The sequence below is a fragment of the Pituophis catenifer genome, unplaced genomic scaffold (genome assembly GCF_029215685.1).
Source record: "Pituophis catenifer annectens isolate HBS135680 unplaced genomic scaffold, rPitCat1.0.hap2 SCAF_3, whole genome shotgun sequence".
NCBI classification, from domain to species: Eukaryota; Metazoa; Chordata; class Lepidosauria; order Squamata; family Colubridae; genus Pituophis; species Pituophis catenifer.
Window position 1 is genome coordinate 115,145,026 of NW_027256883.1, and position 13,761 is coordinate 115,158,786.

The 13,761-nt window shown below is 37.0% G+C and overlaps 1 protein-coding gene across 1 annotated transcript in view; it reads left to right on the forward strand.

Moving 5' to 3' along the window:
- Window positions 1-13,761, forward strand: part of LAMC1 (laminin subunit gamma 1) — a 130,368-nt gene that overhangs the window by 77,394 nt on the left and 39,213 nt on the right. Inside the window, exons 4-8 of the mRNA XM_070940950.1 lie at window positions 1,414-1,580; window positions 7,288-7,476; window positions 11,810-11,927; window positions 12,097-12,195; window positions 13,090-13,226. Coding sequence (XP_070797051.1) covers window positions 1,414-1,580; window positions 7,288-7,476; window positions 11,810-11,927; window positions 12,097-12,195; window positions 13,090-13,226 — 710 coding nt within the window. The remainder of the gene's footprint in view (window positions 1-1,413; window positions 1,581-7,287; window positions 7,477-11,809; window positions 11,928-12,096; window positions 12,196-13,089; window positions 13,227-13,761) is intronic.

Sequence of the window (13,761 nt, forward strand, 5' to 3'; positions counted from 1 at the left end):
CACTAAATTTCATCTCAGTTTGGATGCTTATGAAAATAAATATCTTGCTTTTAACTGTTACATGCTGACCATGGTAAAAGTACAGTCCCTGATTTAAGTACAGTATGTGTCCTAATGTGACTAATATAATCATCACATAGAAGAAATGTCTTTCGTTATTTCACTGTGGTATTTTCCATTAATTACAACTCCTTCTCTACCTTCTGTCTCAGTTTGTAAACGGAAAGTCTTCCTTAAAACTTATCTACTACTTTTCTAATAACATTATTCATAGCAACAATCCTTCTTAGCAATCTTGTAAGATAGGCCAATATCTATATCCTCAAATGGAAATGGGAGAGGGGGAGGCAGATGGGAGAAGGGGAGGTACATCCATTGGTGAGATAAAAGTTGAGCTTCACAGTCCATCATGCATTCCTGAATCTTAAGGATGTATATTGCTCCTGAAGGTAGTAATATGCATGTATCTCTTCACTTTGAAACTGCTTTGCTGTCTGATCATGTTCATACTTCCAAAAATGTTATTTCTTTGCCCTTCCCCAGTGTTTCAGGGTGAATGGGGGTGAATGGGCAAAGGCATAGTCATGATCTGGTATGCTTGATGAATCAGCATTTCATATTGGCTTTCAATGGAATTTATGGCCCTCATTGTGTCATTGTCCTTGCCTATAAAATGAAAATTGAATAATGTTCACTCCTAGAATCCTAGGCATAACAGATCAACTAAGTTTGTGAAGTACTTAGGCTGCTTCTCAAATTAAATAATTCAGAAGTCAATAAGCAAGAAATGGAGCTTAATATATTCAAGCAGAGACATCTGAGACTAGGTTTTAAACATTTAGTCAATGTATGTCTCTGAGTAACAGCCAACTTCAACAGCTAGCCCTTATTTTTGAGGATGAAATGCAAAAATCAGCGAATTTGGATTAAAATGTACATTGTATTTTGAAGCAGAATTGGTGAAATTGCTCTTTGTCTATCTCTTGGCTTGCTGGGAAGAAATCTTCTGCAGTTGCAAAAGGAGGACAAGTGTGGTAATTTGGATCCAGATAGGAACTTTGGGAGACCAGCTTTGGCCATGGGACACTGTCAAGACTGCTCAGTGGATACTCTTGCTTGGAAAATTAGAAAAGCACTATTCCTCAAGCTTAAGCAGAGCATCCATGATGACGACCGGGTAGGTGGGCGGAGCCACCCGTTGCCATCACTACTGGTTCTGAACCAGGGTGAACTGGTAGAAACCCACCACTGCTCTCAGTCCTTTTTATAAAAAGCTTGCACTGTAGCAAGATCTTCTATCTTCCGGTGGGAACATTCAAGTCTTGCAGTCTTTCTGATATGAGTCAGTCTTTGCTTATGTGGGAAGACCAGACTGCTAGAGGACAAACTGTAAAATCTGTTTCTGCCTTATAGATGCAAATGCAATGGCCATGCAAGTGAGTGTGTGAAGAATGAATATGGAAAGCTTGCTTGCAGTTGCAAACACAATACCTTTGGGGTTGACTGTGAGAAATGCCTTCCTTTCTACAATGACCGGCCTTGGCGAAGAGCTACAGCTGAGAGTGCCAATGAATGTTTACGTAAGTGTTATTGGGGTTGTTTTTAAATAATCTGGTTTAATCACAAGAAGTCAAATCTTTCTGCCAAATTATTTCATCACTTCCTACTATCAAGGGGGTGGTAGCCAATTTTAAGGGCCTTCAATAAGTTTTCTTCCTTTTTTCCTCTTGGCAAATTCTAGTATTTCCTGTCCTGGCTATTCTGTATCAATGCAGAAGCATAGCATATTTTTAACTTTACCCCAGATGTCTTTGTTCACGTTATCTCTTGGTGTCTGATAAAAATGTCTTGGGAATTGCAGAAAGTTAGGTAATTTTCCTGTTGGTATCTCAAAACTAGATCACATTAACCTACTGCTGGTTTGTTCTCTTTGTTTATTTTTAGCAAATCTAACTGTTGTGAAATAAGTTCAGTTCTTGTTGATATAGTGTTGATTTAGTATGGACTTCTGGGCTCAACTAGTTATAACTGAAGCCATTGTTCAGTGTGCCAAAATAAATAGATAAGATGACCCAGATTTTGTAATCTCAAGAATAGGGAAGTATTCAAATTAAGATGATAAACAGCTGGTCCTCAAATTTTAATTACATTCTGTTGATGCTAATAGTATTAAAAAGTATCAAGATGCCATGAAATATGGTTGAACTTTGTCTCCTGATTACTTGAAATTATATTTTGAAATCTCTGCAGCTTCTAAGGCTTCCATAGATACTATCTCCATCCAGGATGTCCACATCCTGGGGAGTCAAAAGAGTCAAGATGGGAAATACAACTGTGTGATCAAAGCTCCGATTCTTTGTCACACACAGCCTTTGATCACACAGTCAAACCCTCCATCTTAGCATTTATGATCCCTTCTTCACAGATGCCCTTGTTCACATCCATGAACTTTCAAGACATCATAAACTCTTTGGTTGAAAGGTGACAGTGGTAATGGTTTTCTCAAAGCTGGGGGGGAGGGGAACCTCCATTGGTTTTTGGAATTCCTGCAGAATTGGGCAAACACACAATTAAACCGTATCTTTTAAAAGAAAGTATTACAGAAAATAAAGTAATTGAGAAATTGATTCTAATTCACACCTCACAAAGTGTTGATAAAAAGGTAAAATGTAAGGATTCAGTGTAAGATGCTGAATTTCAAAAAAAAAAAGAGATTGAAAATTGACAGTTGATTGCTAGAAAGTCAGTTTACAGTCACAGGGTAGATTGAGTGATTTGTGCTTGTTAAAATTAACTCTGAAACCTACAATTTTCAAGACAACCAAAAAGGTTCAGGTGAAAGTATTACAGAAAATAAAGTAATTGAGAAATTGATTCTAATTCACACCTCACAAAGTGTTGATAAAAAGGTAAAATGTAAGGATTCAGTGTAAGATGCTGAATTTAAAAAAAAAAAAAGAGATTGTTTGAAAATTAACAGTTGATTGCTAGAAAGTCAGTTTACAGTCACAGGGTAGATTGAGTGATTTGTGCTTGTTAAAATTAACTCTGAAACCTACAATTTTCAACACAACCAAAAAGGTTCAGGTGACTGTTTTTTTATTAATCAGCAAAGCAACTAATGTTAATATTCTTAGAAATTTGGTGGAATCAAAAAGAATTTTAGAGCAGACTTACAATAGTTTGTTGTAAGTGTACAGCTGAGGAGTGACATAATGACACCTGAACATCTGTCATAAAGTGACAATATCAGCATATCCTCTGGCAAATATCCCTTTTTTCTTTCATAACTTCCTCAGGAATGAAATCTCTGATCTACTTATACGAAAAGGCTTTCAAGATAAGAAATAAAAGCAATTGACTTCTTTCACTTGGCTCCTGGCATGCAGTTCTGTCTTTCTGCTTTGGTTTTGATTTTGTTCTGCAAATATTTCTTTTGGTCTGTGGACATTGAAAATGTAAAATTTAGAATCATTTTTTGTTTTAGCATTTTGGTTGAAGTTCAGATGAAGAACATCCTATTTTTGGTGATAACTGTGTGTTATAAAAGCAGTTCTGTTTTAAGCTCTGCTTATTCTCCCATAGAATAGAGCACAACTTATGGGATCTGGCAATGACAGGTAGAGCTTTTTCTTGCTATGTAAATGGTTGGACAAAGCAGCAAAAATAATAATAAAAATATCAGTAGAATAGTGTAAGGACATGAGGCAAGGTAGGAAAGGAATACTTAGGAGAGGGCTGCTTTCCTGGACCACAGATCTGTATTTCTTATAACATGCAGTTCTGATCTTAAGGCACTGAAGCTTCCTTAGACCAAGGACTGTGATTTGGCATGTAGTAGTAGCATCAGTTTCTGAGATGTTGGGAACAGTCTACTACTCTTAGTTCCTAAAAACTACTCAGTGAGCTGAAAATAACGTAGTTCAACATCTGTTCTCTAGGTCAGCATCTTTAACAGCGATAGGGAGGGAAAAGAGAAAGAGTTTTGCTGCTAACCCAAATTGTAATACATTGTAGTCCTTGAATTATGATCACAAATGAATCCAAAACTTCTGCTGTTAAGCAAGGCGGTTGTTAAGTAAGTTTTGCCTTACTTTACAACCTTTGTTGCCATAGTTGTTAATCAAATAACTGCAGTTGTTAAGTGAATCTTGACTTCCCCATTGACTTTGCTTGTCAGAAACTGGCTGGGAAGGTTACAAATGATGATCACATGATCCCAAGACAGTACAACTGTCATAAGTATGTGACAGTTTACCAAGCACTTGAATTTTGATGTAAAAAAACTATCATAAATTACTTTTTTCAGTGCCCCTGTAATTTTGAATGGTCACTAAACAAATGGTTGCAATCCATTTTGCAGATTATCATTTGCAGTTGCAAGATGCCCACCATTGGAGCTTTTTGTCACTCATTTGCCAAACACAGGAGGGAGTGGGTCCAGGAAAGAATTAAGAAAACATTTGAAGCTCAAAAAAATTGCTGCTTCAGGATTCTGTCTTGCTTAAAAATTGATATAAATATAATGCACAAATAATTTCAATGAAAGACTTTTAAGATAAATTGCATTGTTAGGCTAAATCCTTTTAGTAACAAATCAAACTATTGGGACTTTTGATAACCTCTGATCTAGAGCAGGGGTGAAATGCTCCCGGTTCAGACAGGATCACCCAATCCGGTAGCGATGGAGGCGGGTGGTTCGGAGAACCGGTAGCAAAAATCCCTGCTCCCCCCCATGCCCAGCTGAGCCGCGCGATCATCAGAGGCTTTTTTTCTTTTAAATGGTTCTGACGATCCAAGCTGAATTGCCTGATCATCAGAGGGTTTTTAAAAAACCCTCTACCGATCAAGGCAACTCAGCTTGGATCATCAGAGCCATTTAAAAAAAAAAAATTTTTTTTTAAAAATGCCTCTGACAATCCAAGCTGTGATGATCCCAGCTGAGTTGCCTGATCAGCAATCAGGCAACTCAGCTTGGATCGTCAGAGCCATTTAAAAGAAAAAAAAGTTTTTTTCTTTTAAATGCCTCTGACGATCCAAGCTCTGATGATCCCAGTTCTGACGATCCCAGCTGAGTTGCCTGATCGGCAGAGGGTTTTTTAAAAACCCTCTGACGATCAGGCAACTCAGCTGGGATCGTCAGAGCCTTTTGAAAGCATTTTTTTTTACAATCTCTTCGCGGAAGAGGTTGTAGAAAAAATGGTTTTAACAGTTTTTAAAAAATTGGCCATGCCCACCCAGTCACATTACACCCCCCCACCAAGCCACGCCCACAGAACCGGTAGTAACAAATTTTAGATTTCACCACTGATCTAGAGTAATGAGTAATGGGCAGGTATCCTCCTGAGAATTATAGAATGATCCAGGTGATAGCTCAATATATAGCACTTTCTTTGCCCAACCAGGCATGGAATGAGTTAGTGCCATAGCTTAATCATAATCATAAGTTTATTTGTCAAGCATGTATAAGATAACAGGTAAAAGTATAAACATAATTTGAATACATGAAAAGAGTAAGAGTAAACAGGGATATTAGGACAGGGACGGTAGGCATGCTGGTGTACTTATGCATGCCCCTTACAGACCTCTTAGGAATGGGGTGAGGTCAACAGTAGACAGTTTAAGGTTAAAGTTTTGGGGGTTTGGGGAAGAAACCTAGAATGCCAGTGTTTATCTCTGGCATGCTTGGTTTGCTACAGTTGCACACCCATTGATCATGGGTTGAAATTACTCTCCACTCTGAAGTAGGTAAACTCCAGAATAGCTTAGTTTTTGAAAATACAGCATACTTTTTTCTTGTTATAAGAAGTGCTCTCTAACCCACAGGTTTGAAAATTCAATAGTAAAGCTTGGAGAAATTAAAAGAAGGATGCTTTGCTTCCCAGCTTTCATTCCAGTGGTCCATGTAAATCTGTGACTTCAGCTGAAAGCGTAATAAAGCCAATGGTTAATGGCTCTTGTTCTGCTTCACATTCTAGACATGAGCAGTTACATCTGTCTGTACTAAAGAAAGCAGAAGTATATATATATATTTTCTCACAGGATGCAGCTGGGGGGAGTCTGGTCTCATTGTTATCTTTCCCTGAAGTTTGCATGCCAGAGAGCAGAGTAACTGTGTGGGAGGGCTGTGGGAAGGGTAGAAACTGTAGCACAGCTGGGAAGACAGCTTGGTGGAAACTCCAGGGCAATCAGCAACAATTCCCAAGCCCAACATTCAGTCTGTGTGCTAGTCACTTTGTAGTGGGCAATCAAGTCAACCACACCAAGTGGAAACAGTGTAGTTGCACCAAAATGGCACTTATTACAGAATATATACCAGCCCCCCTTGTGTGATTTTATTCCTTGCCTACTTAGCTGGAAAGAAGAGACCATTTTTAGAATTAGTGAATTTTTAGTCTGTATTTCCAATTATACAGATGTACAATTCGATCACATGGGCCATTTTCTGGTTGTAAGCCAAGGTTTAGCAAAGAATTCATGAACGAAAGGAATTCAGAAGTTCCCCACTGAAGCATCTTCAGTACAGATTCCCATATCTTGATTTGTATTCAAGATTTGGGAGAAATTAACTTATGGAACAAAAAGCTCTACTAATTTTTTTGTTTTTCATACTGGGAGGGTGTAGCAGGGAATCCAGTCATCGTGGCCCTTCTGTGTTTGCTTAATTCAGAGTAGTGTAACCAAAGGCCATTCTGGCTGTGAATGAATGGGAAATAAATTATGAGAATTAAAGTCCAACACATCTGGATGTTGGGAACGTTTGGCATAGGTTTTTTTTTCTTACTCGTTCAAAACCAATTTAAGGTCCTCTGCTGTAGTCGGAGCTTCAGCTTTCTAATCCAGGAGTTTCACTGATACTCTCTGGCTGTGGTACTTGTGGTATTCCTGTGAAGTAGAAAAAGAGAAACCACAGTAATGTTTTTTTTATTTTTTTTTATTATTTTTTTTAAAAAAGCAGCCTAAATCTAAAGGGGAATAAAAGAAATGATTCATGTCTTCAACATGATAAAAATAGAATTTTCATTCAGGAAAAAAATTATTCTGTCAGCATAAATAGGTAGGAATAATTTGGTTGTCCAATCTCTGCCTGTCATTTTTCATTTCTGGGCCATTCTAATTACCTGAATTGAGCAATTTATTTTATAAGAGAACTTGAGTTCCCAGGTCATATTAATTGACAGTAGTATTGTAGTGGTAAGTTGACAAATTGGAAAAGTATTTTAAGCCCTTCCCCCCTACTTCACAGCCTTTTAAACTAAAACTGGGTTTGTGCTCTCCAACATACAGGCTGTAACTGCAATGGACGATCACAGGAGTGTTACTTTGATCCTGAACTGTACCGATCCACCGGCCATGGTGGCCACTGCACAGGCTGTTTTGGTAACACTGATGGACCAAACTGTGAAAGATGTCGGGAGAACTTCTACCGCCTGGGGAGTGAGGAGAGCTGCCTGCCATGTAGCTGCAGTCCTGTGGGTAAGTATTAAGGAGACTGCTTTTCTGCATTTTCACTTTTTCTCCAATAATGTTTACCGTAATATTGAAACGAGGGCATTTGTAGCATACTTCCAGGTTTACAAGTACTGGACTTGTATGAAAAAAAAATCGTATTAAATCATAACGTATGTGATTGGAGCTCTCGGTAATTTGCACTAAAGTGGAAAGCTATTGCCAGAACAGGAAGTATATCGAAACAGTATCTGTATGTTGTAAAACTACACTACACAGAGCTAAATTTAGGGCTTAGTTTAGGATCTTAATTAGGGATGGATAACTAGAGGTGGTTATAGGTCACTTATTTTTTTTCCTGCAGCCAAAGGCTACATTGAACTCAACATTAATGCAAATAGTCAAGGAAATATTAGGCCCTGTGGGGATAGAGATGTATTGTTATTTTAGAACCATTTTAAGTTTATTTGAGGGGTTTTGGTGGCGTTTTCTAATTCAAAATGTGAGAAAAACATATGGCCAAGTTTTGGTAGTTGAGACAGCTGAAAGCACTACAGATAGTCCTCGCTTTACAAATCTTAATTGGGGCCATCAGTTTTGTTGCTAAGGAAAGCAGTCACAAAGCAAAACATCATGCATCCATCCCAGTTAGTGGTGGCAGTTGCGTTGTTAAGCAAGAGTGTCATGTGACCATGACTTACAAATTCCTGCTGGCTTCCACATTGATTTTGCTTGCTAGAATCTGATTAGGAAGGTCACAAATGGCGATTACGTGACCATGGGACATTGAAACCATTATTAACGTGCAATGGTTGCCAAAAGTCCAAATCACAATCATGTAATCATGAAGATGCTGTGGAAGTCATAAGGGCAAGGATTCATTGTATGTTAATTTTTTCAGTGCCAATGTAACTTCAAAGAGTTGCTAAACAAAGGATCATTGTTTTGGAGGGCTTCAGCTGACCATGTGTGTCCTCAGTTTCTATCTTAATCGCACAATAAGCATGATGTGCAGAGCTTTGCATTTGGACATTAATACGGGATCTAGATATACGACTGAAAGCTTCAAATAACTTATGCATACTCTCAATCAAGACGTTATCCAATTTTCAGGTTTAAAAATCATTCACGATATCAAGCTGAGATCTCCAGATACCAGGCTGATGCAAATTGTTTTGGTTTTGTTTCAAGTATAAATAGTGCAGCATCAGGGTAGAGTGATACCGGTATATCATGTTTTATCATGCATTCAAGAATAATTTACAAACCTCAGTGAAACCCTTTAATAAATTTTATAGCACACAGGCAATCAGTATGTATTTAATCTGTATGTTGATTTAGGATAATATTTTGATTTTGATTTAAGATAATGTTTTTGTCTGAGTAATTATTTCTAAATAATTATAGACTAGAAAGAAAAATGTTGATTGTATATGCTAAAGGCTTCATATAAGCTGAATAATTCCCTCTTGTTTAAATTCTGAGGGTTGATTCTGTTTGAAAAAAAATTGCCTAAAGGTGAATTAAAGACATCTTTGAAAATCAGGAGTTAGTTTCTCTTTGTCCAATTTAACACTCTCTAGAAAAGTTGGGATAGCAATTCCCATAAGTTCAATACAGCAATAATTTCAGCTATATTGATTAGGAATCCTAGTGATCTAAGAATGTCAAAGATGAGGGCTGTAAAATATTGATATTTCCTATATTTAAAAAGCAAAATGCACAGTTGAATGTGTTCCACTTGGAGATATATTTGCATTGTAAATTAGCTTATAGAGTAAAAATAATTGACTTTGTAGCTTAAGTATTGAACAATAGGAAATAACAGAACTCATGCTATTTTAGATATGGGGAAGAGACCATAGCTCCTCTATTGCATTAAGTTGTCTAGAAATTCTATCTATGGTCTACTGAATCAATTTCAGAAATTGGCATCTTTTAGAGAGATTATCTCTCTTTGTAAAATATTTGAAGGACTGTAGGTCAGATGTAATGAAATGAAATAGAAGACTCACAGATGACATCACTCCTGGTCTTCAGAAGAAAAAAAAATGCAGGAGCATAAAGATTGTTTTAAATGTCATCAACCAATTCTGAATGAAAACTACAAGTAAAAATACAGAATAAAATCATTAGTGTTGAGTCACAAAGAAAAATATATCTTTGTGACTAATTAAACTATTGGAACATGGATTCTACAGAATTCTTGAACATAGTTATTCTACCCTTTGTCCTGAATGAAGTCACAAGGGAGACCTGAAAGGAATATAAAACCCTATTAGAGTGTTTAAAAATGTTTGTTCTCTTCCAAATCAGCGGAAGCCCTAACTGATTTCTTCAAATCAGATTTCCTCATGTATTTCTTTTTAAATCAGACTCTACTGAGAGCAACTTTTTTGCAACTTGATCTATGTACATCTGGACTTCACTTCCTTGTGACATTTCTTTTGTGCATTGGATTATATAATCCAGAAGTGGTATATGTTTTACAATTTGCAGCTGCTAGCAAAGTGAGAGAGGGGAGTATTTGTGTCTGCTGTTCAGCACAAGATTACTGCTGCTGGATCACAAATTATTGTAGCCCTGGAGGTCATCTTTTCTTTGGAACTTCAGGGCTGCCACATTTAGTGCCTGGGAAAACGGGATTTGCAAAGAGTTGGTGAAAATACATAGCCATAACAACATTCTTTTCTCTGAGAGTCAAGGACGTTCAGCCTGCACCTGGGTAGGAGTGACTGGGGACTGTCCCCAGGTCGGATGGTGGATTGATTGGATCACGTGACCGACATGTGGGTGCAGGGGATGGGTCTTTGACTTTCTTTTTGATGGGGAAAACCCCGGGAACTTTCAGATTTGGCAGGGGTGGGCAAATGTGGCCCTTTTACAACCTGTGGACTTCAATTCAGCAAAGCTGTCTCAGGAATTCTGGGAGTTGAAGTCCACAGGTTGTAAAAGGGCCACATTTGCCCACCCCTGGATTTGGGTTTTCCCAGATGTGCCAATATGACATCTCTAATAAAATGGATCTTTGAGGAATTGCTAGCTTCATAGTCTTCTTTAGTTGGGGGTGTTGCTTGGAACCCTGACATTTATCTTATAAAATTCCTCAGATACTTACTCAATGATTTGGCAGGTGATTGGGTGCAAAACCATGGAAGTTCAGTTCTTTCCACCTTGTGATGTAGTTGTCATCAAATGTAAAATGGAGATTAATCCCAAATTGTGGGCCATTGCAGGGGAATGCCATATGAAGAGTACAATATGGGAAATAAAGAGGTAGCACAAACTAAAGAAGAAGTGTAATAAAAATTGTCCCAACTGATTTCGTCACTCAGCATGTTTGCAATCCAGTTGTTACCAAATTCTGTGAATCAATTTAGAGCTCTTTGTACTCTAAAGTACAGAAGATGTATTTCTTCTGAATTTATATTTCAAATTATTTTCATAGTTTATAAATTATTGTTAAATGGTGCTGTTCTCTAAAATGCATTACATTAACCATTTTTTTTCTAGACTATACTGGAGATATTGTACTCAAACTACTACATATTACTAGTGGCAATGCCCACATTTTGTGGAAATTGAGGAAAGTACTCAACGACATTACTGTACTCTTACAAAATTATAAAAAGTACACTATGTGAAATTCATCTTTTCCTGTTTCTTGTCAGATTTACTAGTGTGAAATATTGAGAAACTAAATCCATATTTTTTAGATCAGTGTTTAGCATAAGAAATTGCATTGATTGAAGAATTAATGTAATACCAAAGACTTTTGATGATTTGTATGTAGTGCTTTCTTCAAATATATAGACTCCATTTTTTTTAGCTTCAAATGGAATATTGCCATCTACTTAGGGGAATAGACTGGGAATAGAACTTCTGAATATAGATGTTTAACATGTTTATTTTTCTATTTAAGGTTGCATATATAATGGGAATATTGGTGCTCCCATGTTTAATTTTTCCCTCCCTCATTTTTTTCCAGGTAAAAATATTTTTGAAATGAATTTATTATTTAAAAATAACTGTGACAGAAAAAGCTTCTCCTTTCTAAATTTAGCAAAAGGAATTTTTAAGAGAAAACTAGAAGTGGATTTTTGTGGGAAAGGACTTCTAAGCATACTTCTTGCACTCATTTAAAATACTTGGGCTAAACATATATTTAAGTATCTAAATTTTAAAAGTTTACCCATTTGCAATTATACTTTATATCTGACTTCAGCTTATGGTCCTTAGCATTTCAATAAGGAGCAATATAAAAGGGAAATCCAAAGTGTACAATGTTTCTCTAGAACTTTGCTTGAAGAGGAATAAATCACTATGAGGGAGTACTTTTAACCTTATTTTGTTTTTACAGGCTCCCTCAGCACACAGTGTGACAATTATGGACGCTGCAGTTGTAAACTTGGTGTGATGGGTGACAAGTGTGATAGGTGTCAGCCTGGCTTCCATTCTCTTACGGAGGCTGGATGCAGGTAAAAGTGACCTGGTCCTATAAGTAAAGGTGAAGATGGACAAACCTGTGTCTAGATGTGTGCAAAATATTCTATTAGAGGATGAAACAATCCATATTAGAACATTTGCATATCTCTGGTTCCTTCATTCTTCCCAGGGTTCCAACTAGGCTCTTTTCTTCTTGTTCAGGCGCTGCTCCTGCAATCCAGCTGGCAGCACAGATGAGTGCAATGTAGAAACAGGCCGCTGCACTTGTAAAGACAATGTGGAAGGGTTCAACTGTGAAAGGTAAAACAATTTCTAGTAGGTGGAATCAAGTGCTGAATTGATTGTGTTCTTGTATCCTCCATACAAGGAAATCAGAGCAACCTCCATGCAGATTACTCAGATGTTTTTGTTCGAAAATCCTGAGGTTGATCAAGCTAAGTGCTACCTGGATAGATCTACCTGGATACATCTAAGGTATCCAGGTAGATCTATCCTCATCAACTCTTGTTCCAGATTGTGGAGAAGGAAAATTTTGAATTGGGATTATTTTGGCTGTTTGGAAATTTCATATTATTGGGGAAGCCACTGTTGGCAGATGTGTCATCTTCCAGCCTGCCTGCCTAATTTTTTGCTGCCCAACTGGCAGAAGTGCAGCCCATCTAGAACTATTACACCACCTATTGTTTCTGAAAAAAATGACTTCTGTAGCAATAGCATTTACTATAGAAAATATTAGCATTACCATAATATGATAATATTGTTGTAGAAAACATGGAGTGGATTTAATTGACTGTGACAGATTCAGGTCATTAAACATCCCTGTACTTGAGCATATATGTAGAAACACTTTCCTTCAATTCGCAGATATAGTCAAAGTAATGATATTGCTTTGTTGTTGATGTTGATGTTCACCATAGTTAAATCTCTATAATCCAAGCTTCTTTTGCTTAGTGGTCAGAATGTCAGTGTAAATTCTGCCTTCTTTTATTTTCATCTCACAGCATTTTCTCAGGCTGCTGGCTGCGATTTTAAATGAAGGGAAATGCTATCACATTTTAGCATGAAGTTCTGTTATGGGTGTATATAATGTATTATAGATATGGCTTTTAGCCCAGTTTAAAGTCTTTCCTTAATATATGACTGCAGAAACATAAAAGTCAGATTATGAATTTCAGCGTTTTCTTTTACTTTTAGATGTAAACCTGGCTTTTTTAATCTGGATTCTGACAATCCTAGGGGATGTATTCCCTGTTTCTGTTTTGGACATTCCTCTGTTTGTACCAATGCCGTCGGATACAGTACCTCCAAAATTACATCCACCTTCCAAACAGGTAAATTTAAACTTCAGGTTTTCTTGGATTAGGTTACCATGCCATGTAAGACATAACGCTTTGAACACTTCCATCAGTTTATTTTCTTTTGAGCAGAAGCATTGGTGCATTCACAATATAACATGATATAACATACTTGTGTTCCAGTAATAAAAATCAAAACTTGAAATCAATAAAATAAAAGAGGGCAAATTAACTTGCCTATGCTAACTTTAAATAGTCAATTTGTTGAGCAATTAGGAGAATGAAACATGTAATTATACTATAACAAGCTATAATATTTTAAGTAGGTGTTATATAATCGATGGTATCGTACAATTTCTAACTTTCAGCTTCAGTTGCTTCATAGCTTGACTCAGGGTTGTCTGGTGTGCGGCCGAGAACAGCTTTTTAAAAAACTTTGCAATTCTAGAATTCTTCTTAATCAAAGCATAATAGCAAGTTTTGTCATTGTTTTTCAGTTATTCAGTTGCTTCCAACTCTTAATTGTCCAATGGGTATCAGTTCATCAGGACTGTTAGCAATTCTTCTTTGA